Source organism: Ctenopharyngodon idella, chromosome 21, assembly GCF_019924925.1.
Source record: "Ctenopharyngodon idella isolate HZGC_01 chromosome 21, HZGC01, whole genome shotgun sequence".
NCBI lineage: Eukaryota > Metazoa > Chordata > Actinopteri > Cypriniformes > Xenocyprididae > Ctenopharyngodon > Ctenopharyngodon idella.
Genome location: NC_067240.1, coordinates 4,836,084 through 4,860,270, shown reverse-complemented (window position 1 = coordinate 4,860,270; position 24,187 = coordinate 4,836,084). Strand labels below are relative to the sequence as shown.

Here is a 24,187-nt window from a genome sequence, read left to right as displayed (position 1 = left end):
TAGCCCTGGAAAGCAGATTCTTACATTTCCTGAGGGATTCTGGCTTGTTCAAAACTCACAGTCACTTTGCTACGGTGTTGTGTGTTGTTACCAGGGCATTGCTATGTGGTTGCTAGGTGTTTGCTTACTGGCCCAAGTCAAAAGATCACAAGTCTTTTAAATATTATGGTCCTGGATGAATTAAATGTTATTTATATACTATTATATTATGTACTGATAATTTGAATTAGATTTAATTTAATACTTTTATTTTGTTATGTGCTTCATTTTGATGTCATTCTCCCGTTTTAGTGGAATCTTAATAGTGGCACTACTCTGGAATTCTAGAATCATTCAGAAAATTCAATGACATCAGCATTCTGTGTTCCACTTACCTGAGGTCCGACTACACCTGGGGGTCCGGGAGGTCCGGTTTTACCTTGGAAACCCTGTGAGAAGAAAACAGAAGTGAGTTTATTTCTATAAGCGTGTGAACGAAAGTATTTGTGGTAATATCAGATGCCACTCACAGTCTCTCCTCTCTGGCCAGGGTGTCCGGGCAGTCCGTCCTTTCCGGGAGGTCCCTGAAAACAGAGAAAGAGGGAATAATGATGAAGATGTATGAGGGATAATGAAGATGTATGAGGAATTTCTAGTGTTAACATCACATACAGGTGGACCCTTAGGGCCGGGGAATCCAGCAGGTCCCTGTGGTCCCAATGAACCCTGTAAAACAGCACAGAAATAGATGTTAAATCTCTCTCTGAAGCAATATCCAATAATCAATATTGAAGGATTCAATTATTATTTATACCGTACCCGTTCACCGGGTGGTCCTGGGGGGCCATCGCTTCCTGAGTTGCCCTGTGGAGGTGGGGCAGAGAAGAAAATGAGAAAAGGAAGGAGACGGAGGGAAATTAAACAGTACATTTTATTATTTCAGATTGTTTGTAAATGCAGTATAAAATGACCATGCAACTGTGATCAATTATTAATAAAGTAAAACTTATGCTTATTGCCCGAGGTAATGTGCGCCATTAAAGATTTGTTTGACTGATAGAGAATATGTAGATCTCTAAAACTCCTGTTGCATTTGAATTCGCTCCAGCTGAGCCGATGAGATAAATATTGCGTTATAAAATGCAATAGAAGCTCCATTAGCTCCTGTCAATGTGTCTGCTTTTAGCTTTCACGGCACCACAAATGATGAAAGAGGATTAAAATATCCTGAAGCCAGAGATGTTTTCAGTCAGCGTGTAGTGTGCTTTTCCTAATTGAATTTTTATGTGCCAAACAATTGTTTTATGTATGCGTGAATGCATGTATGATATGTTTTACATTTATAATTTTTATTATTTATTTATTAAGGCAGAAATCCATTGAAAAGGGGAGTTGCCTCAATATACCATCCTCTCATTTAATGTCACATTCCATAATATTACAAATGCAAAATAGTGGGGAAAAAGGACAGCCTCACCTTTGGTCCTGCTTTCCCTGTTGGTCCCCTAGGCCCTCTTTCACCACGGGGTCCCTATAGAGAGAATCACAAGAAGTGAGCAAATATGAGAAAGCAGTCCTAAACTGATCATCAAAAGGGTTTGTTTTATTCCTAACTTTGTTGCCTTACCGTGGGTCCTCTCTGTCCTCGGGGTCCCGGCTTCCCTGGTGTACCCTGTGTGTGACAGAGTGAATAAAGTGAAAATCAAACAAAAGATTTTATTATTATTAATTATTATTATAAGATATTTGTTATAATTAATAAATTCCAGTAAAATAAATACATATAAATATTTTTAATTAACAATAATACAATTATTAAACTGTGCATTGTGTAAATAATTATTAATTTAATATTATTTACTTTTCAAAGATATTTATAATATAATAAATTGCAGTAAAGTAAATACATACCATTTTTTAATTAACAATAACATATAATAATTAAACTGCATTGTGTGCATTATTATTCATGTAATATTTATTTTTAAAGACATTTATGTTCAAATGAATAAATTCTAGTAATATATATATATATATATATATATATATATATATACATTTAGTTTTAATAATATTTTTTATTAAAAAATTTAGGAGAGGTAGAGATAACTAAATAATATAAGCTGTTAAATTCTCATGATTCACTTCCTGTTCAAATTATCTTTTCCAGTGGATTCAGTCACAAAAAGATGGCCATTATTTGCATAATTTCAGCAAAACACCAAGCAATATTTTCTTCAGCCTAGTAGAACATATTGTAATTAATTTGATTATCTGTATATTATTTTAGCACATTTCATCTCATGAATACTTAATGCAGAGAGTTATGGCAGAACAAAGAAAGTTTTGCATCAGTACATGAATCCAATCTGAGTGTGTGTGTGTGTGTGTGTGTCTGTGTGCTTAATGGCTTGAGAGAATAAGAGGTTTTTGGATTATAATGTGTTTATGGGAGACTGCATTGTCTTCCTAATGGCAGCCGGCTGCTGCTCTCAGCTTAAATGTGATGATATACAGCCAATAAAGCATCCGTGCGGAGAGCTGTGAGTTTACTCAGGGCCAGCTTTTCTTGGCCATAAGGGCTCTGATACACACTACAGCTCAGAGACCTGTTAGCTTCTATACACTGAGACAAACCCCTAAATGTTACTTCTGATATGTTGAAATGACTACTATTATATACTTTTAGGGTGTTTTTGTCATTTTTAGAGTTTCCTAGAACTCAACCACTTTCATTTTGCATAATATATTCTGCCTAATATATCATTTTGGGTATCTTACAGGTTTGGTATGACAATGTTGTGTAAACTTGTGTACTTTTATGTTTAAATTTATGTTGTTTAATTAATATTTTGAATTAACTTTTCATTTTTATATTTTCAGTTTTATATTTTCAGTAATTTTGTTATGTGCTTTTGCCTAGCTTTTAGTAATATTACTATTAAGGTTTAAGTTGTTTTTATTTCAGTTTTAGTTTTTATTTATTTAAAAAATATTTTATTTTTTTATTTATCATTTTCATTTAGTTTAAGTTCATCCATCTAATGTTTATTTATTTTATTTAAATTACAAAAATGTTTTTAATAGTTTGTTTTAGTTACGATAATAACTCTTCATACTTCATACAATCTTGATATCACATGACAGAGAATAAAAGTCTAACTGGAATAGAAGAGTTGATTTTCTTGCTCACTTTATAGGATTAATCAAATTGCATTTATTAAAATGGCTTATATTACATCTGACATTACATGTTATATGATCGCCATGCGTTTCTTTCTCAAAATTCATAAACTCGATAGAAAACCTGTGGGAATATATCTTTTCAGCACTCAAAAAAAAAAATAATAAGATAAGGAAAGAAGGTGCGTGAGACAAAGAAAAGAGAGGAAAACTCCACATGGATTTCTTTTTAACACACCCTTGTGCCTTTCTCTCCACTGGCTCCTTGGAATCCCTGGAATCCTTGAGAACCCTAAAGAGGAAGAGAGAGAGATTAATTCACAGGTCCATCAAAGCGAGGAGGGAGAGAAGGATAAAAAGGAGGAGAAGAGAAGAAAAGTGCTGTTGCAGCAGTGCATGCTGGGTCACGGTCAAACGGAAAGCTGACACCAGATGGCATTATGGGTAAATCCACTTAGCTTTGATCAAGAAGTTCAAACATGTCTGCCTTCCAATCCCGCTCTAATGCATGCACACACACACAACCTTGTCCTTATATCAATACATGCACACACTTGAACACGGACGCTGTGGATGCTGGGTAATCACAGGCAGATTGGGTATATTTACCTTGGGGCCTTGTCTTCCTGGATAGCCTGGCAAACCGGGTACACCAAGCTTACCCTAAAACCAACGTACACAGTAGAAACATAACAAATCAGTTGTGACAAAACACTGACAAAAAATGTTGAATGATATTAAATCATTACCATATTCAAATACTATATACATATATAACACTGAAGACTGGAGTAATGATGCCGAAAATTCAGCTTTGAATCACAGGAATAAATTACATTTGAAAATGCATTCAAATAGAAAACAGTTATTTTATATTGTAATAATATTTCACAATATTTACTGCTTTTACTATATTTTTTTTAAATATTTAACCAACCTCAAACTTTTGAACAGTTTGAACTGCCACAGAATCTGGCCAAAAAGAAGGCATCTTATAATATATAGCTACTGGAACAGGCTTTGCATCGGTGAGTGTACCTTCAAATACTGTCTAGGTAGGCAGCTTCAGTCACACTCACCTTCTCTCCTGATGGCCCGAGTGGTCCAGGATCTCCAGGCAAACCAGATCTTCCTTTGGGTCCCTCAGGCCCATCTTCACCTCTGGGTCCAGCAGCACCAAGTTCTCCCTAAAGACACCCACACTCATCAAGATTCATATGAGATATTATAGATTCCTAGAGATCAAGTTTCCTCAGAAATAAGAGGTCTTTCAATCAATTTAGAGGCCCATTCTGATGAATAACACAGTAAACAAACCACACCTATGTGTCAGCCAATCACATCAGAGCTCATTTAAATACAGTATAGAAATTCTAAGGGAAACTTGTCATGAGGAACTAAATTATGACTTTTTGGTGCAAGAATCCTATGATTGGATGCATAATTAATATTATAAGTGAGGAGAATAAGTGGGGAGAATACATTAAAAAGTATAGAATATGGTCTCTTTAAATTCCTAGGCAAAATGGTTAGTGAAGGTGTATATCACATGTGTCTGTGCAGCTGTTTATTAATTTGATTTAAGATGGACAACTCTGAATAAAAGATGTTGGAATTTGATCATAAAACAAGTTCATGTGGACAATTAGTGTGTGTGCTTGATATGTTTTACCACTTTAAAGACATAATAGGCAAATCTGGGCACAACAGTATGAAAAGAGTGAAGTGAGTGTGTCACATCCGCCAACTGGAGTGCACTTGATCTCCACCAGAAGGCACTCCTCCCTAGTCCATTGCAATCTCATCATTAACTGCATTTCCCATAACCCTTTGCCTGGACTCATTATGCCTCATTACTTTCAGCTATGTCTCATTTCTGTGTCATTTTGGCATCATGCCTCAAATTCGTTGCAGCGGTATATGAAAACAGTTTTGTCTATTGACACAAAATCCATAACTTTTTGTTACCATGGTCTGAAGATGATCTGACTCGAGTTAGAAAAAGTAGGTTTTTAAAGGAAATCAAAATGGCAGACAGGAAGTCTGGCCAACTATGGCAACATTGGTCCTTATGTTCTCGGCGTGACCCAAGGAATCTATTAAGACCAGTCTCATGACAATAGGTTAAATTAATCAAAAGCTATCAGCATTTTTTCATTATAATTTCATTTTAACATTTGACCACAAGGTGACGCTGTCTCAAAACCTTTTGAGTACGTTCAGGGCATGGTGCTGATGACACAGAGTTTCGTAATGGTACACTAATGCATTCATAAAGTATAGCATTTTATAATACTGTATTGTAAATAATGGCAATTTCATGGTTTGTTCTATCATAGCGCCACCAAGTCTTGTTTGTTGTCACACTGCAGTTCTGAGCGCTATCCTGGTTTCCTGTGTCTATGGTTTTGGCTCTTGTCCCCGTTGTTTATTTGTATCATTTGCCCTGTGATTCTGACCCGTTGCCTGTATTTTGGATTTACGATTCCGGATTACCCTAATAAACAACTGCATGTGTGCCGTGTGTGTCAGAGCAGTTACGTGACAGTGTGCGACATTTAACAAGAGTAAAGGGTAATTTGGGACAATATCCACCCACTTTTAAGCATTTGCATATTGGCCTCTAATAACCCAGAGCAAGACATGCTTGCTCATTACAGACATTTACCCAATGACGCAGCTGAGTCAGCGTACTTTATAACACCGAAAAAATCCGATCAATTAGGCAGTGTGAACATGATGTCCACTTCGGCTGAGGGGAAAACTGACTTCTGTGGCCCTCAATGACAAAATCTCTTGCCATTTTTGTGTGCAAAATGCATCATGCAGTCCGTGAAATGAACTCAGGAGTGTGTCATCTGGGGATATGTGATTGCTAAGGTGCTCTGAGTGGTTTTTAACACATTTCTATGTGGCCAATCCCCAGGTTCTGGTCCTTAGGTACGGCTTGGGTTCTTTTCCTCGGTGAACATCTATATTTGTTCAAATCCTAAAGCGTATGAGCAAAAGTAATAGTAATGCACCACTAAATATAGACCCACTGAGATTTATCTGCTTCTTCAGTGATGCTCTGAGAATTAAAGATCGACCCAAGTGAAAAGAGACAGAGAGGAAAGATCAAATCCCATAATTCCCCAGAGATAAATCCAAACACAAATAACCTCTTCAACCTGAGAATAAGTCTCTTACCCTGTCCCCTTTGATGCCCATATCTCCCTTAAATCCAGGAAATCCGTCTTCTCCCTGAGAAAGAAAGAAATGAAGATTTGACACTGAGAGCGTTGCAAACTTCCTTTCGCACATAATACTCCTTTTTTGACAAATGCGAAGGGACCGATCTCCATGGCAACTGCTATTTCTGCTATTTGCCGGGGCCTGATCTAATTTTCCTGCTGCACTCTCGCAGGATAAAACTTTTTAATGACCAAAGCGAGAAGGTCAAAAATGCATCTTGGAGTATGTTATGGTTTCCATATTCAGAAGCAGAAATGAAACATTAATGACACAGGAGCAGTGCATTAGCCGCCGCCGGCACACACACACACACAACAGCTCGTAACCATACGGACACAGTCACACGAACACACTCTAAAATTACCTTTTCACCCTTGTTTCCTTTCAGACCGCGGACTCCATCAGCACCCTGCAGATAGAAAGAGCAAAAGAAAAAAAGAACTGAGATCAACAGAGTCCGTCTAAACTTTGAGCACCTGAGAAACCAAACCCCTACGATGGACTCGATGGTATCGCGAACGCTGTTCATAAACCATGAAGGTGATAAAAGCTCTGTTCCAAACCCTCGCTGTCTACTACCTATATAGGAACCTAGGAAAGTGACCGATTTAGAATGCAAAGTGCATGGGAGATTCCACTCACAACTGATTCCAATAGACTTTTACGTTAGAATGCTGCAAAGCTACACACAGGCAAACAAGCATCCTAAGTGAAATGGAACCTAACAAGTGGTAGTTATAGGAACTCAGTTATAGGAACTAGACACCAGGGAGGTCCCCTGAGAACTACATTTTCCCCTAGGGAAATTTTCCTGAACCCCCAGTAGGAACTCTGAAGTGACGTAACTGGAGGATGGAGGACACCGTGATCGTAGCTGTGTTTTTGTTGTGTGTCATCGGTTTCGTGACAACAGAGATGGAATGTAGACGTATAAGAGGCTGAGAAAAGAACACAACGCCGTAGACAAAGGTGACAAGTAAATGCCGTTAGCATTAGCTTTCTGTATGTTAGTTCATGGAATAAGTATATGTAAACAGTGTGTTTACATGGCTTTTTAAAAAAAAAAAGCGAGTGCCGGCGTTTTGAATGGCATGCGTTTGGCCAATCAACCAGGGGCGTTTCCTCCGAGGAGGCAAGGGAGGCAGTGCCTCCTCAAAAAAAAATAGGATGAGAAAATAATCCATATTACATATAAAACACAAATATTACAAATTATGACATTAAAAAGAGTGCAAGTCACTCGTATTTCTTAAGGAACACTGCCCAACAGCGACACCCGCAGGTAAAGTTACAGCAGGAGTCATGCCTCCCTTTGCTCTCGTAGAAAACCATCAGACCCGGCGGCGTGCGGTGGGTTTTGTGGGGGGTAATTGAGAATGAATGGGGGAAAGTCACGTGAGAGGAGGCAATGTCTCCATCGCGCTATGATTGGATGTAATTGGTTATGATTGGTTTGAGTGATAAATCCCGCCTCTTTTTGACGTGTAAGTTCCGCGCGTCAGTCTGAATGAACAAAATGATGGCGTCAATGGGAAGACTAATTAAAAAGTAAGTAAACAGATCACCCAGTTAGATATCACTGCTTTATGTCACGTCAAAATCAAACTTGAAATGGACTGAAAACATGATTTTAGTGCAATCAGCTTGGTGAAATTAAAAATACAATTCGTGTCTGTGACAGACGGTGTTTACGGAGCATGACTGATGAGCCAAAATAGCCTAAGTTGACTATTAAAAAGAAAAACATCAATACACATATAAAATATATTGTTTCAATTATTATTGCCTTTAGTTATTATTTTGGAATGAATGTAGAAATGCTTAAAACACTGACTTAATGAGATTGACTTGGTTTTGATAAATAGAACATTTATTACAATACATTGTTAATGTAAAATTACAAAATAGAATTGTATTTGGTTTCTTTTTTTCTTTTTTGATGTAATGTAATGTTGATTTAACAAGGAAGATGTGTCAACGTTAAGAGTAATGCACATGAATTTACATTGATTCATAAATAAATAAAAAATTTGCCTCCTCATTTCAGAACACCACTGCACGCCACTGCAATCAACGTACACTTTTGTCACTAGTAGCCTAGTTCCTATTGTGCTGAAGTATGGCTGCACGATTAATCGCAATTAACCCGAAATCTCACTTAAATCATTTGCCTTAGTGCGATTATGAAATCTCAAAGGCTATGATTCTTTTTTTACGTGCAGCTTGTCTGTGAAGCACGGCTCTGTGATCAGTAGTAAAAAAGCACTGCGAGTTTGAGTCGCTTACAATGTGCATTTGAAAAAAGCAACACATCTTTCCAAACCTGAGAAGAATTGGCTCTTGTCCAACAAAAGACAACATTTAATAACATGTTTTTATTCCAAACTCACTTCATAATGTCAGTCGAGTGTTTGAAATAACATCCTTCTGTGAGATGATGTGGCTTCTTGCACAGAATAAGTCACACAACATTATTTCATAGTCTATACAGTGATAAAGGTTATGTCGATTAGCATAGAAGTATTAATTCCAGAGTAGGATTGAAGAACTCAAATAAACCATATATTGTCATAGTCGTGTGTTTATTAGTCATGTGTAAGTGTTTCAATCTCCTGTTTATTCAGCTACAGCGATAATGTGATGCCCATAGGGATTTCCTGGGACGACGTGCGTAATCTTTCTTCTGCGGGGCATATTTGAAGTTTCTGCATGAGAGCGCCATCTGGCTTTCAGATGGAGCAGCATTTAGCCGTACTTCACTGACAAGCTGCGCAATGTGCGCATAAAAAAACCCAGATTTTTAATTAATCATGCAGCCCTACTCTAAAGTAGGAGCTAATTTAGTCCCCCCAAAAGGCGTTCCTATACCTAAAATCCTTCCCAGTTCCTGTGGTGTGAACACACCAAAAAGCAGGTACCTCTGCCAATAGTTATATGAACTATGAAAACATTCTTCTGGTTCGAAACCCCCTAATGATTTGGAACACTCTACATAGGCAGCAACTCACGGTTTTTTTTTTTCAGTAGTTCAATTTTAATTATATTGAATTATATATTTTTAATCTATGCATTTAGGTATAGAATATAATATTGATATATTGATATATTATATAGTTATATATCATTCTATTAATATATTCAACATTTCTCTTGACTTGGATGATGTGTTCTGCTCAATTGCTTTCTAGGATTGCCTTCTCTACGAAGACTATAGATATAACAGAGAAATAATGTAATAAAATATAAAAATAATAATTTAATAATTTTTCTCAAGAATTTCAGCTTTTTAGTGCAACACTTTTTCTGTGTTACAGTCGCAGGACAGTTAAAGTACCAATACTTTTTTGACTTGAAGCCCTGCTAAATTTTTTAATGAATTTTAATTCAGAAATCATCCTCACCATATTCAAGTAATCATCTATATGAAATGAATTTAATGGGTCTCGATGAAAAAAAAAAATAGTGTTATGCCATTGACTCTGTACTGCAAGAAGTTTTCTTTAATGCCATAAATGCTGTCTATTTAGGCAATTCACTAAGTTTTGGAAGACATATAAAAAGTTCAGATGATTCTGCCTCAGGAAAGTATCAGAAACATTTGCAGGAAAAAGCTATGGGCAAAACCCAGTAGCAATTTTGGAGACATTTCTTACTCATACTACAGAACTACACTAATATCCACTGACCAATGAGAGATTGTTTTGATTGCTACTATGACCAATGAGACACAAGAAACACCTACCTTGACACCTCGAGGCCCAGGATATCCGATTGGCCCTTGAGAACCAGGAGGTCCCTGCAAAATACAATCAGTGAGTTATTAATAATAAGCTACATTTATGCAAGAGAATTGGTATTTATAAAAATGAAGGATAAACGTACCATGTTTCCTTTCTCTCCTGACGGCCCTTCTTTTCCTGGGTGGCCCTGTGTTTGTGACACAAAGATGTGACAATAACTGGCACTATAAAACCACAGAATTTTTGTGTTGAGGATAGAAAAAGCTTTGAGAACGGATGTGAACAATGTGTGTCTGTGAAGACGGAAATGAGAAAGAACTGCCAGGCAGATCACTATACTGTAATTATTAATACAATGAAATCTCTCTGAACCACAAACAATAGAGCTTGAGATTAACAGACATGAAGCCTGTGTGTGTGCGTGTGCGTATTTCCCGGACTCACCGGAGGTCCGTCGGCTCCTGGCATTCCCGGTAAGCCTGGTTTTCCAGTGGGACCCTGAAGAGAGGAAAACCAGCATAAGCACTCACAATCCATTAACACTCAGCACACACTTCCTGTTTCAACACACATTCATAAAAAAATTATCTAGTAGATCGATCAATAAGTCAAGGCTCCCAGAGTGTGGAAGGGTTAATGACAAATGAGAATGTCCAGAATCAGGAAAATATTTTTAAAATCTGCTTTAAAATATCAGTGCCAAATTCTTAGAAATGTAATCTTTTTACTCATGCAGTGTTTATTCTTCTTCTTATTAATTTTTTTGAGAAGGTCTACAATCCTAAAGCCAAACAAAACAAACTATTTTAATTAAGAAATTAAAAACATCCATCATTAAAGAGGTGTATTTAAGTCATAATATACTTCTGTTTATAAGTTTGGGGTCAGTACAATTTTTTAAAGAAGACTGATCAAATTGATCAAACATACAGTGATGTTGTGAAATATTATTACAATTTAAAATAACTTTTTCTATTGTAATATATTGTGTAATTTATTCCTGTGATCAAAGCTGAATTTTCAGCATCATTACTCCAGTCTTCAGTGTCACATGATCCTTCAGAAATCATTCTAATATGCTGATTTGCTGCTTAAGAAACATTTCTGATTATTATCAGTGTTGAAAACAGTAGTGCTACTTAATATTTTGTGGAAACCGTGATACATTTTTTCAGGACTCTATGATAAATAGAAAGTGCTAACAGCATTTATTTGAAATAGAAACCTTTTGTAACATTATAAGTGTCTTTACTGTCACTTTTGATCAATTTAATGAATGCTTGCTGAATGAAAAGTATTAAAAAATCTTACTAAGCCCAAAATTTTGAACAGTGCTGTATGTATAAAATTTTTTAATAATCTTAATAGGTCCACACACACACACACACACACACACACAAAATTATTATCACATCATTAACCCATAATTATCTGCACTGAGAATTAGTGTCTGTCATAAAACATGAACATTACCAAAAGACACTTGCAAACTCTACAGTATATAAAGGCACTAATCCATTAACCAGATAACCATCGTTCCAATCTCACCTTCTCTCCTGGAGGTCCGATTGCTCCCTGAGGACCTGGAAGTCCCTGTGAAAGGAGGACAGAATTGAAGGATATTAACTGATTAATGAAGTCAAAGAAGGGCAGGTTATACAGTGTCTAAGTGGGCGTGGCTTGATGAATACCTGAGCTCCGGGGTTGCCTTGTTGTCCAGGAGGACCTGGCTCACCTTGAGGACCCTGATGGGTGAAAAACAAAGGGATAATAAAGTGAATTTTTGTATAAGCGTGTTTGTTTGTGCACGAGTGTGTGCGTCTCAGACTTACGATGTTTCCTTTAGGTCCAGGATGTCCGTCCATACCAGTCACACCCTAAAAAAGAAAAGGAGGATCAAAATAAATTAAAACATATTTCATTCTTCAATTAAACCATTGCATTAGGACAAAAAAAAAAAAATAGAAGTAAATAATAAAGCTTTTTTTATCAGAGAATAAGTGAATAAATAACATGAAGGTTGATGGAAACTAAGTAACTGAATCAGATAAAGATGAAGTATGTACTCACAGGAGGTCCTGGAGGCCCCTGGGGACCTTTGGGGCCCAACAAACCACGAGGACCCTGAACAAGAGAAAACGAAGAAACAGGGAGTTGTGTTCAGCAGGAACTGTCTGATAATAGAGGCGTTATTCAGATAAAGTGGGTAGCATTTACCCGGTCATGTGATCTCAACATGCATTTCACATAAAACAGCTTTTCTATGCCACATATATGACTTTTCATCTCAATGCTTCATATTTAAACAAATTATACATAAACATACCATTTATGTCTGAGGTATAAAACTATATTTAATGCTGACTTTAATTGTACTTTAAATATCCTATCGGACATAACTGAGTGTGTTTATGTGTATAGGCAAGAGCGGATAAAGTTGCTCTCAATCTAAATGGTGAATACAGAGCGCACCCTGCTGGACAGAGTGTTAAACTAGTGGTTAATTGACTCAACCTATTTCATCTCCACAACAGTTTCTTTCACCTCTATAATGAGCAAAATGCCTCAAAAAAATGAGTGAAAAAAGAAAAAAACACTTTGCAATCTAGTGACGGATTAGAGAGCATGCTGGGATACTGGAGGAAATATTAACTCACCGGTTCTCCAGGCAGACCCCTGGGTCCGACCTCACCATCGTCGCCCTGGGATACAGGAAATTATGTCATTATTATGATCCATTTAGATAAAGAAAAAATGTACAGAAGATGAAGGAAATAAGAAGGGATTATAATAAGTAAAGGAGCTCATACTCTTTCTCCATCCTCTCCTGGAGGCCCAGGTGGCCCCTGAGGACCCGTCTCACCCTACAACCCCAAAGACACTCTCATTAATATTCATATAATGAATTAATCTACTGTTTACATGATTACTGTAATTTTTTTTGTTGTTGCATGATTACTGCCAAATAAATCATCAAATGGACATTAAATGTTGATATCAACTGAAATGAGCCATTTAATAAAAAAAAAAATAAATAAATAAAATAAAATAAAAAAATACTCTGAAGTGTTGCACCTATTTAAAAATATTTAATATATGTTCAAAAAAAAAAAAAGAAAATAAAATAAAATATATCATAAAATAACTCCAAAATATTCCACCTATTTTAAAAAGTTCATAAATGTGTTTACCCTGTGACCCTTTTACTGCCAAATAAATAAACTAGACATTAAATGTTGAATATTTTCTTAAGATTGGCCAATCAAAATTGTGTATTCAAGTAAATGAAACAAAACAAAACACCTATTTTCAAATGTTCAAAAATGTGTTTACCCTGTGACCCTTTTCACCGGGCAACCCAGCGAGACCGTCAAATCCTCTGTCACCCTGTGAAGCACACAGACAGGAAACAGTTCAGAATTGCAGGATATTAACATTTTTTAAATAGGAAACAATTATTTCCTACTGTAATCTGTCTACATAAAAAATAAAAAATCGACCCTATTTACTTTTTATTCTTCTTACTGTGCACAATTGCATCTTGTGCCTACTGTGCACAAGATGTCTGTCCAGTATTAATCTTCTTCAGTTTTACCTTAGGTCCCGTCTGTCCAGGCATCCCTCTGGCTCCATCTGAGCCGGGTCGACCCTATGCCACAGAAAATATCATTTTTGTTCATAAATCCAATGATACAGAATGATCAAGACAATAATAATCACTCAGGCTTCAGCACAGAACCGGCGGTTTTGGACAAAACGCAAACTTACCCGTCTACCAGGCTTTCCAGGAGGACCCGCGGATCCCAGTGGACCACGAGGACCCTACAACACACACACAGGTCTCAGAACAGTTCTGTCCTGCATTGAAGTGCCTTTAAATATTATCTAAATAGCGTTGGCACAAATAGCTGAGGACTGTGGGTAATTTGTGATGCCTACCTGAGGTCCTGCTTCTCCAGACTCTCCTTTCAGTCCAGGCACACCAGGAGGACCCTAGGAAAATCAAATCAAGCATGAAACAAAATCACATATCTTCTCATTTTGACAGAAGATAATACAGATACAGTATGCAGACATACCAGAGGACCGGGACGGCCTGTCAAACCCATCGGTCCAGTTGGACCCCTCATCGCCAGCTTTGTAATAATAAAACAGAGCGATTAGTTTGCATACAGATGCATGTGTGTGTGATATAATGTGTATTAGTGTGTCTTTTACCCTGGCCTGCTGCATGATAGCTTGCATCTGAGCCTCTTGGGCAGAAACAGCAGGACCTTTATGTCCACCATCCCCTCCTGTACTCATGCGGAACTACAGAGACAGAGCGGCACAAAACTATTAACATTCAGACTAAAAACAGTAAGTTAGACATGCCAGCAAGAGTAAAGGTAGATGTTTTTCATCTTAACATTGACTGGATGATTTGTTTTGGATGGTCGAAAGTAAGACACCACATCAATCTGTGAGGCTAAGCATGCATGCAGAAGATGGAAGTCTTCAGAATGGAATACTAGCATACTGCACAATACAAAAATAGAACAATGATAAATGCCATAAAATCTCTAAATCTCTAAGTTTTATGCTAAATTCAATGAGAGGCATTCAGTTATAGAAATAAATACAGTTAATTTGAATAAAATAAAATACTATAATGTATTCTAAAATAAAATAGCTTTAAAGTGTTCCACCTATTTTAAAATGTTCCATATATGTAAAAAATAAAATAATAAAATAAAATGTATTTTAAAATAAAATAGCTTTAAAGTGTTCCACCTATTTTAAAATGTTCCATATATGTACAAAAAAAATAAAAAAAATAAAATAAAACAAAACAAAATTACCCTCTTCACCGGCCAAACAGAAAAATGACAAAAGCTACAAACAGTAGTATATGCTACATTATAGTTAAGTTGCATACTAAATGCAATGAGTGGCATCCATTTATAGCAATAAATACAGTTAATATGTCAAAAATCATGGTTTATTTAACTTCTTGGTCATTCATCACACTGGAAATTAAAGATGACAGTAGGTCAAGAGCATTGCATTACGGGATGCAGTGTTCCCATGACATGTTCTGTTGTATAGTGCACATTTTGGAAAATGTAGATCAATACATACAGTTCAAAAGTTTTTTGTTGTTGTTTTTTTTAAGCGATTTAAGACAAACCATGTGCAAATTCATCAGTTAACACCATTGCAGAGTATTTTCTTCTTAAAACTGCAGTTTACCAAAGAGAGTCTCAAAAATGCGGTTTGAAACTGCCTGTTTCCTGCTGTCACAAATATGTAACCAATCCCATCACCGTGAGGGGCAGGGCTTTTCTCCACTGACTTTCTATTATGTTCAAAGCATTTCTAAGGATGCTGATTTTATGGTTTGTGTAACATTACTAGCCGTAACATTATTAGCCGTGTGATAGCGTAGTCACGCCAAATGCTAATCATATCGATGACCGTTATGTGTCTGACATTGTAGAGAGCGATACATAAAATGCATTACCATTCTGATACATCGACTTTACAGTAGAAGATTGTGATTGAGTGGAGGCGGGGCTAATTTACATATCCACGCATACTAAATGAAGCAAGGGTGTAGTAGAGTTACATTCAAGCTATTTTGAAGAAATTATTTTCACAGGGAAAGCATTTAAATATGTAATTTTACTTATTAAAGATAAAATCATTGAAATATTTTTTCCATAATTTTTCTATTGTAATTTATTTTAATATGTAATTTATTCCTGTGATCAAAGCTGAATTTTCAGCATCATTACTCCAGTCTTCAGAGTCACATGATCCTAATATACTGATTTGCTGCTCAAGAAACATTTTTTATGATCAATGTTGAAAACACTTAATATTTGTGTGCAAACCATGATTAATTGTTTTCAGGATTCTTTGATAACAACAAAAGAGCAGCATTTATTTGAAATAAAAATCTTTTGTAACATTATAAATGTCTTAACTGTCACTTTTGATCAATTTAATGCACCCTTGCTGAATAACAAGTGAAATTAATTTCTGACTCCACACTTTTGAATGCTGCAGTAGTGTACAGTACGTACTTTACACTGCAGTAGTGTAAAGTACGTACTTTAGTATGGAATTCAGACTAGCATACTATTCTTAGAATTTCTTCCACATAAAATAAGGCAGAAATAGTATGACTAGTATGGTAGTATGCTGTTATGTGCGTGTCTGGGCTTTCACCTGTGTGTATGAGTCAAATTGATCAGCAGTGCCATCTGGTGGCTGAACTTAAGCACTACACTTCCAAGAGTAAGACTGCTAGTTTTGAAGTGAACTGTGCTGTTGGTTGTTTCATGACCCTGTATCAAGAGTATTTTTTTCAGGGTGAGGAGGGGTAGTGTATAGGGTGGGGTTTAATTACAATCACATGTTAACGGTAAACAAATATACACCACGGACAACATCATTCTTAATCTGGTGTTCTAGAACATCTGGATTTGCCATGGAAGCATTCCAGAACTCTCGACTGAAAGATATTGTGAAGTCGCTACACGTTCCGGAATAAAAAAAAACTATAGTGGAGTAACAGCTGGGAAAGAGGAAATTTGGAAAAGCTGAGAGTATGTGGAATCTGTGAAATGTCTCACTGAATTCACCAGCGCATGATTGATAGGGGATCACAGCAGCAAAGGGACGATTATGTTTCTGATATCTCTCTGACATAATTATTACTGTTAAACCACTCTGAAAATAAATCAAGTCAGCGCAAGAACTAACAGCTCTTAACATTATGACAGGCTACAGGCTAAAACTGATCTTAGTACAGTTAAATTGGGCTTGAATCAAAGCTAAAAGCCATGTAAACGTGTATGAATCAGTCGTTTATGTGTAATTTTAATGTGTAGTTTTTGTAAATGTGTATGTGGTAATTGTGCTCAGAATTACATACAGGCAACATCAGAACAGTCCCTGCAGGTCCTGGAAGACCATCGGCTCCAGGCAGACCAGGGCGACCAGGAAGACCCTGTCAAGAGCAAAGGATTGTGGGTAATGCATAACACAGCAAGCACCTTTAATGTAATGTATTTCAATCAGTGAAACCGACTCTAAAAGGATTACATTTAATTTTATATATGAATCGCATGAAGAAACGTCCAGGTCATATGTCATACTTATAAATGTACATTACAATTATACATATATGTATGACCTGGACATTTTTCATAACATTCACCCTGTTTACTATTTAACAGACTTGGACGTTTTGCAGAACACAATTTTAATTGTTGTTGAATATATGCATTATCTAGTTTATGTTGTCTTGGTTACTTACCCTCTCACCAGGCTCTCCAGCGCTACCTGGGGGTCCCGTTGAACCCGGAGGGCCGGGGAGACCCTAGAACAACACAAAGGTACTGTCAGAAACACATATAAAGCCACTGCAAACACACAAACACACATGGGTGTTGGTCCAGTGAGTCTAGATCACTGCTGGACTCTTTTCATTGCTCAATTTCTCATACTCATGTTGTTATAGTCCCAATACAGCCATCAATTCCATCAATTCTCCAGATGAGAGAAGAGTTGCTTTATAAATAAGTAGGTCAAGAATGAAACTGAAGAAACAAAACAGACATTCCGCTGTTTAGCATTGTCAGCAAAAAAACAAAAAACAGTTCAGTTTTCCCAGTAACTAGCTAAGTTTTCCAACAAATAGTGATGTAATGTCACAAAGGCTACATTAGTATTTTTTATTTTACAATGTATAATCTCTCTCTGCAGTAACTTTGGGCAGTACAAATCATTTTAGCAAACTGGTTGGTTTGGAAGGTTTCTTTTTAGTGAATCATTTCGCTCAAAGGATTCAATCCAATGAACTAGTTCAAGAAAAAAATTGTTGATTCATCACTCAATGATGTTCACAAAATCCTCTGTATTTGTTAAATACTGCTGTTAATTTGTATTGTTTTATTTTCAGTGTTATTCCAGTATTATTTCAATACTATTACAGTATTTATTAATATTTTTAATTTGCTTTTATTTTTATATTTTCATTTTTCATTTTAGTTTAGGTTTTAGCAATTTTGTTGTTGTTTTTATATAGTTCTATATAGCTTTAATCTATTTTTTTATTAGTTTTAGTTTTAACTTCAACTTAATTTATTTTAGTTAGTTGCCAAGGCAAGTTTTTTTTAGTTATTTTTTTATTCCATCTAAAATTGTTCTTTTCTTTCAGGTTTTAGCATTTTTTATTAATATTATTTTTTAAATATTTCTATATAGCTTTACTTTATTTTTTTATTTCAGTTTTAGTTTTAACATTTTAGTACTTCAACTTAATTTATTTTAGTTAGCTGCAAAGGCAAGTTTTTTTTTAGTAAATTTTTTTTATCTAACATTTTTCTTTTCTTTCAGGTTTTAGCAATTTTGTTGTTTTTTCCATTTTTATTAATATTATTATTATTTTTTTTTTAATATTTCTATATAGCTTTAATTTATTTTTTTATTAGTTTTAGTTTTAACTTAATTTATTTTAGTTAGTTGTCAAGGAAACATTTTTAATGTTTGTAAATATTTTAGTTAATTTTTTTTCATCTAATATTTATATTATTATTCAATTACTGAAACAATTTTTAATAGTTTTACTTTTAGTCAACAATAACAACACTGTTTTTTAAGTATTATAATTTAGACATAAATTGTATTATAATTTAGACAGAATTAATATTGTTTTGTGCCAGAAAAATACAGTAATCTGGTCTTTAGTAAGAGAGATTGTCACCTTAAAAAGCTTCAGCATATTTAGCAACTTTTTTTGGCAAACTACATAAAGGTACATATAGCTTGACTGTAGTTTAACTGGTTTAAATTATAAGTTGCTTATAAATTGGCAAGCGGCAGTTTTCAAAGTACTTTACACATATGGAGAAACACACACACACACACACACACACACACACACACACGCACACATAAGTAGACTTACTGTAGGACCCTCTGGACCAGGTGGGCCTTCGACCAGCATTCCCTACAAGATCAGAATAACACAAACACATTAAAATAACAGTATAAACACAACCTTCGACACAAATATAAGGTCTCAAGACCACCACAGCTTTGGTCAAAACCAATTCTTTTAAATTACATTTCTCTTATCTCAAGTCTGTAGGCTGAAACTGTGTAAGTGAGTGTGTGTGAGACGTGCACTTAGCCACAGGTCGCTGTAATGATCATAGCAAACAGCATCATCAGGAAGTCTGTTAAAACACTGATGCCTGTTTCTCATGGCCTTGACTGTTTATGAAGCATGTGAGATGATCTTCAGACTGCAGCACAGCTGACTGAACATTCCAGAACATTCAGCAGAAAAACATCTAGAATAAATCTAATAGTTCCAGTTATCCATTGTAAAACAGGCAATGATTGGTTGCTTGATAATCATAAACAGCATACATTTATACTAATGAATCACACTGGCGTTCAGTCGCTTGACGGCTGACATTTGCCTACACTGGATGTGAGCGTTGTGTTGCATCAAACGCAAATACAACTCATTATAATCACTGATGCTGTCTACACTGGATACAGTATACAGTATATTCTGACATACTTCATGCGCTTGAGTCTGTCAACAGCAGGACAAATGGAAGAGTGAATGAATGTTTAAACAGCTTAAACAGCTCATTAACGTCTCTGTATAGATTTCGGAATGATCCCAAGTGGATGGTTTATTTTAATGGCATTCTGGATCACGTCGGAGGATTATATGTTTGTTCGGAGCATTTTATTTTGTAAACAAGGCACAGTGTAATAGAGAGTAGGCAAAGAAACTTTGGTTGACAGATGAAGCAGTCAGCTGTATTGGATCTGACAGCAGCTGCAGCACAAACCATAAGTAAATTATTTTATAATGCTCTGTCTGTAAATGACGGTATTATACGGAGAGTTGTTTTCAAAACACTTACATGCAATAGCGAAATGGGCGTTGATACTGTTTCCTATGCAATAACGTTAGCAAATCATAACCATTTATTGACAAGCCTTAAAGGAGCCGCTCTTTAAAGGGGACCTATAATGCCCTTTTCATAAGATTTAATATAAGTCTCTGGTGTCCCCGGAATGTGTTTGTGAAGTTTCAGCTCAAAATACCCCACAGATCATTTATCATAGCTTGTCAAATCTGCCCCTATTTGGGTGTGAGCAAAAATACGCCATTTTTGTGTGTGTCCCTTTAAATGCAAATGAGCTGCTGCTCCCTGCCAGCTTTCCAGAAGAGGGTGGAGCTTTAACAGCTCGTGCTTCGGTTGCTCAACAACAACAAAGCTGGAGAATCTCACACAGCCAGTATTGTCAGGATTGGATTGTCAGTAACAGTGTTCAGCCTTACATTGTTCAAACCGGAGTTGGACACTGATGGAGAGACTCAGGAAGAAGTTACAACTTTTAGAATGAAACTGGATGTTTCTGAACGGTTAGTGGATAAATTTATGTAGTTGCTGTAACTCATCGACTAGCATGTGCCATCATGTTGTGCAAATCCAGCATTGAATTGACCCTTGTTTGTGAAGCAGTCCGGCGTAAAATGACGGCATAGTAACAACACTCTACTACAACAACTCTTCCTCTTCTCTAAAGCAGCTCAACATGGCCTCGCCCTCTTTGTTTTGTGTTCTCGGGGGCAGGGCTTATGTAAATGTTAGGGTTAGTGATGTCAATAACCCTGGAAGAAGCTGAGGGTGAGAACGAAGGTTGAAAATAATAATTTTTCTGCATATATATTTGTGGGATTTTTTTGTGCAAAAAACTTCAATAGCATAAGTGAACCTCAAGGAATTTTAATGTCATGACCCCTTTGGTGTTCTGTATCATTTTGCCAATGTTGCTGTTAAAAAATGTGAAGTAAAAGTAATAATCCAGATTTGAGGGTGTTTTAGATACTTTGTTTTACATCATGGCACATATCCTAGGGCAAATCTTATGAAAACGGATCAGCTGTAACCAAATATACTGTGATCTGTATCGGGACATACAAGCTATTTTGTCTGGAAGTCATCAGTCATGATCAATTACTGATCAAAATGTGCTTGCATGAGTTGCGTCATAACCACAATAGTGCAATTATCTCAAGCATGCCTATGAAGATTGAATTACAGTTACTGAGAGGTCCAGCGCCCAAAGCAGAGGATCATTAGATACAGTATGTTAGAGTTCAGGCTCATTAAGGTCTAGAGCACAGGGACTTTACTATTAGATAAAAAGGACAGTTGTTTGTTGGAACATCTTGGTCTAATCTGGCGCTTTTTAAAGATGCTGTGGGTCTTAGCGATGTCCCGAAGGCATCATCCGAGTGTGCTGTCGTGGCAGTGGGCATGTTCGCTTTGTTTTGGTGTGTTCCTTACATGCCAAAAAACACAGAGTGGACACAGTTTGTGTGTGTGGAGAAACGAGAGAGAATGTGGACGCTTGCAAAAAGAAGCATGTGATTTGAGCATTTTTCTTTCTCCAAACCACATGGTCATCCTTCATTAAAACCAGCTGTCCTGATCTGTATGTATGTGCTTTTCCTCGACTCTGAAATAACACTGATCTTCTCATTGATCTGTTCTTGTATCTCTGCAACAGTATAGTGTAAAAGAAATTTTTTTTCAAAGTTGTAAATAAAACAAAGATTGTTGGAGTTCGAACTTCAAAAATTCATGTATAATTCATTGCATTACTTGTTTCTTTGAATTGTCTGTGAAACTTACTATGTTTTTTTTGAGAATTGTTTTTCAGTGTACTGACTTCTGAATAGTATGAAAGCTTGTTTCCGCCATGAAATAAAAAAATAAAAAAAAGGTAATTGCGACTTTTTATCTCACAATTCTTTTTTTTCTCAGAATTGTGAGATATAAACTCACAATTGCAAGTTATAAAGTCAGAATTGTGTAATATAAACTCACAATAGTGTGTTATAATGTCCAGTTGTCTGGGAAAAAAGACTGACGTTTTTTCTCAGAATTATATAAACATGCAATTGCATGTTTATATGCATGCTCATGTGACTTTATAAGATGCAATTGCGAGTTTATATCATGCAATTCTGACTTTGTAACTCGCAATTCTGACAAAAAAAAGACAGAATTGTGAGATTTAAACTCGCAATTGCGAGAAAATGTTCTTCGAACATTCAAAATGTCCAATGTTTAAAAAACTTTTTTTCTTGGTTATCCAAACGTTAAGGGAACATTCCATTTTATCATTTTGCAAACATTATGGGAATGTTACTTTTGAATGTTCTTTGTAAAGTTATAACATTTAAAAAACATTAGGCGAACATTCAATCCAACCAAAAGTCTCAGGTAAAAACATTCCATGAACAATGTATAAATAATATTTTTGTGCTAACATTTGAAAATAAAAGACCAGATAACTTTAAACTAATGTTTTATTAACATCACTGAGTTACTGGGTTTGTTCATAATTTAGAGAGAAGCTTGCCACACGTTAGCTGAAGTTCTGAGAACGTTCCCTGTTAGCTGGGATCTAACCTCTTTATACATCCTGATGTTCATTCACAATAACCCAGATGTCTTCTAGCGCCGAGTCCATGCTCTCACGCTGAGAGAGCAGTGACATCTGTTTGAAATCTCACAGCTGTTAGACATCAAGAGCCACGTGAACAGTGAAGATTGTATGCAAAGACAGACAATAATGATTCCCATCATGCAAATATAATAGTCAAATCTGAGACTCTGCGGAGTCTGAAACAGGAGTGACTCGCTCTTTTTGGAATGCAAATGCAAATCAGGAGTGAATCCAGATTACTCTGAGACAGACAAATGAATCAGGAGATAAAGGACGTTTGTGGATTGCTTGGATTCTATCTCATTGGTCTAAAATCTCGCTCCATAAACTGGTATATTAAACATCAAACATGTTCAGACTGGCTGTAATAGTGAATTTTGCTTAACAGTTTTACATTCAGTGTAGACTAGGGTTGTCAAAAGTACTGAATTCAGTACCAAGTCATTATGAAATTGAAAAAATGTGGCGATACCAGCATTTTCCCTAGCATTTTGAGCAGATTCTTAAACACCTCTGATTGGCCATTGTGTTCACACGCTCAACAGATGTCTGTGATTGGCTACAATGATCAACGCTTCAAATACATGTTGTAAATAAACATCTTTGATGCTCTTCACTGAGCCCTTACACACTAGAGTGTTTGAAAGCAGGCGTTTATCAGTGGATATATTAGGGATTCGCTGATAGACGCCTGCTTTCAAACACTCCCGTTTTTAACAATCGGCTCAACAGCGCTCAAAATGCTAGGGGGAAATGCTGGTATTGTCACATTTTTAAAATTTCAGTACTGACTTGGCTACGAAGTCAGTACTTTTGACAACCCTAGTGTGGACAGACAAACTGCTCATCGCTGGATGACTTCAAAGTCACATCGCACCTGGTTAGGATACAGTGTTAATATAATATAACATTCACATTTTTATGTTACATCTATATATATAAACTACTATTAAAAGTTCGGGGTCAGTAATTTTGTTTTGAAAACAATTAATATTGTTTAATTGATTATCAAAATTCAGCTTTGCATCACAGGAACATTTTAAAATACATTAAAATAGAAAACAGTTATTTTAAATTGTGCATAAATGCAGCCTTGGTGAGCATAAGAAACTTATTTCAAAAACATTTTAAAAATCTTACCGACCCCAAACTTTTGAACGGTAGTGTACGTGTGTCATGCCACTTACGGGTTCAATGATCGCAGGCTCTCCTTTCTGGCCCTTCTCTCCTCTCAGTCCATCCACCTTTGGAAACAAATGAAATTTAATTTTTTTGTGAATTTTCCTACAAGTTTGCTTAGTTATTAGGGCTGGGTACTGACACAAATTTCACGATTTTATTCGATTTCGATTCATAAACTTGCAACTTGACTCGATTCCGATTCAATTTGACTCAAATAAAGTTATAATACTAACTTTACAATCACATAATTATATTTCTACTCTGATTCATTTTTTGAAATATAAACATTTAAACGGTGGCTGTCATAAAAACTTGACGGGTTTATTCAA

At 36.0% G+C, this 24,187-nt stretch overlaps 2 protein-coding genes across 3 annotated transcripts in view; one reads left to right on the top strand and one right to left on the bottom strand.

The window, feature by feature from the left end:
- Positions 1-24,187, top strand: part of rpl35 (ribosomal protein L35) — a 518,047-nt gene that overhangs the window by 94,059 nt on the left and 399,801 nt on the right. The gene's annotated exons all lie outside the window — the stretch shown is intronic.
- The window catches only part of col5a1 (procollagen, type V, alpha 1), a 106,149-nt gene that overhangs the window by 25,423 nt on the left and 56,539 nt on the right, over positions 1-24,187 (bottom strand). For both annotated transcript variants that reach the window (XM_051877826.1, XM_051877827.1), the window contains exons 9-38: positions 23,864-23,920; positions 19,096-19,137; positions 17,443-17,505; positions 17,059-17,133; positions 14,355-14,447; positions 14,216-14,272; positions 14,076-14,129; positions 13,905-13,958; positions 13,732-13,785; positions 13,470-13,523; positions 12,947-13,000; positions 12,794-12,838; positions 12,207-12,260; positions 11,969-12,013; positions 11,828-11,881; positions 11,685-11,729; positions 10,581-10,634; positions 10,279-10,323; positions 10,139-10,192; positions 6,761-6,805; positions 6,352-6,405; positions 4,242-4,349; positions 3,772-3,825; positions 3,401-3,454; positions 1,607-1,651; positions 1,457-1,510; positions 799-843; positions 652-705; positions 510-563; positions 375-428 (exon numbers count right to left, since the gene is read on the bottom strand). In XM_051877826.1, coding sequence (XP_051733786.1) covers positions 375-428; positions 510-563; positions 652-705; positions 799-843; positions 1,457-1,510; positions 1,607-1,651; positions 3,401-3,454; positions 3,772-3,825; positions 4,242-4,349; positions 6,352-6,405; positions 6,761-6,805; positions 10,139-10,192; positions 10,279-10,323; positions 10,581-10,634; positions 11,685-11,729; positions 11,828-11,881; positions 11,969-12,013; positions 12,207-12,260; positions 12,794-12,838; positions 12,947-13,000; positions 13,470-13,523; positions 13,732-13,785; positions 13,905-13,958; positions 14,076-14,129; positions 14,216-14,272; positions 14,355-14,447; positions 17,059-17,133; positions 17,443-17,505; positions 19,096-19,137; positions 23,864-23,920 — 1,674 coding nt within the window. The remainder of the gene's footprint in view (positions 1-374; positions 429-509; positions 564-651; positions 706-798; positions 844-1,456; positions 1,511-1,606; positions 1,652-3,400; positions 3,455-3,771; positions 3,826-4,241; positions 4,350-6,351; positions 6,406-6,760; positions 6,806-10,138; positions 10,193-10,278; positions 10,324-10,580; positions 10,635-11,684; positions 11,730-11,827; positions 11,882-11,968; positions 12,014-12,206; positions 12,261-12,793; positions 12,839-12,946; positions 13,001-13,469; positions 13,524-13,731; positions 13,786-13,904; positions 13,959-14,075; positions 14,130-14,215; positions 14,273-14,354; positions 14,448-17,058; positions 17,134-17,442; positions 17,506-19,095; positions 19,138-23,863; positions 23,921-24,187) is intronic.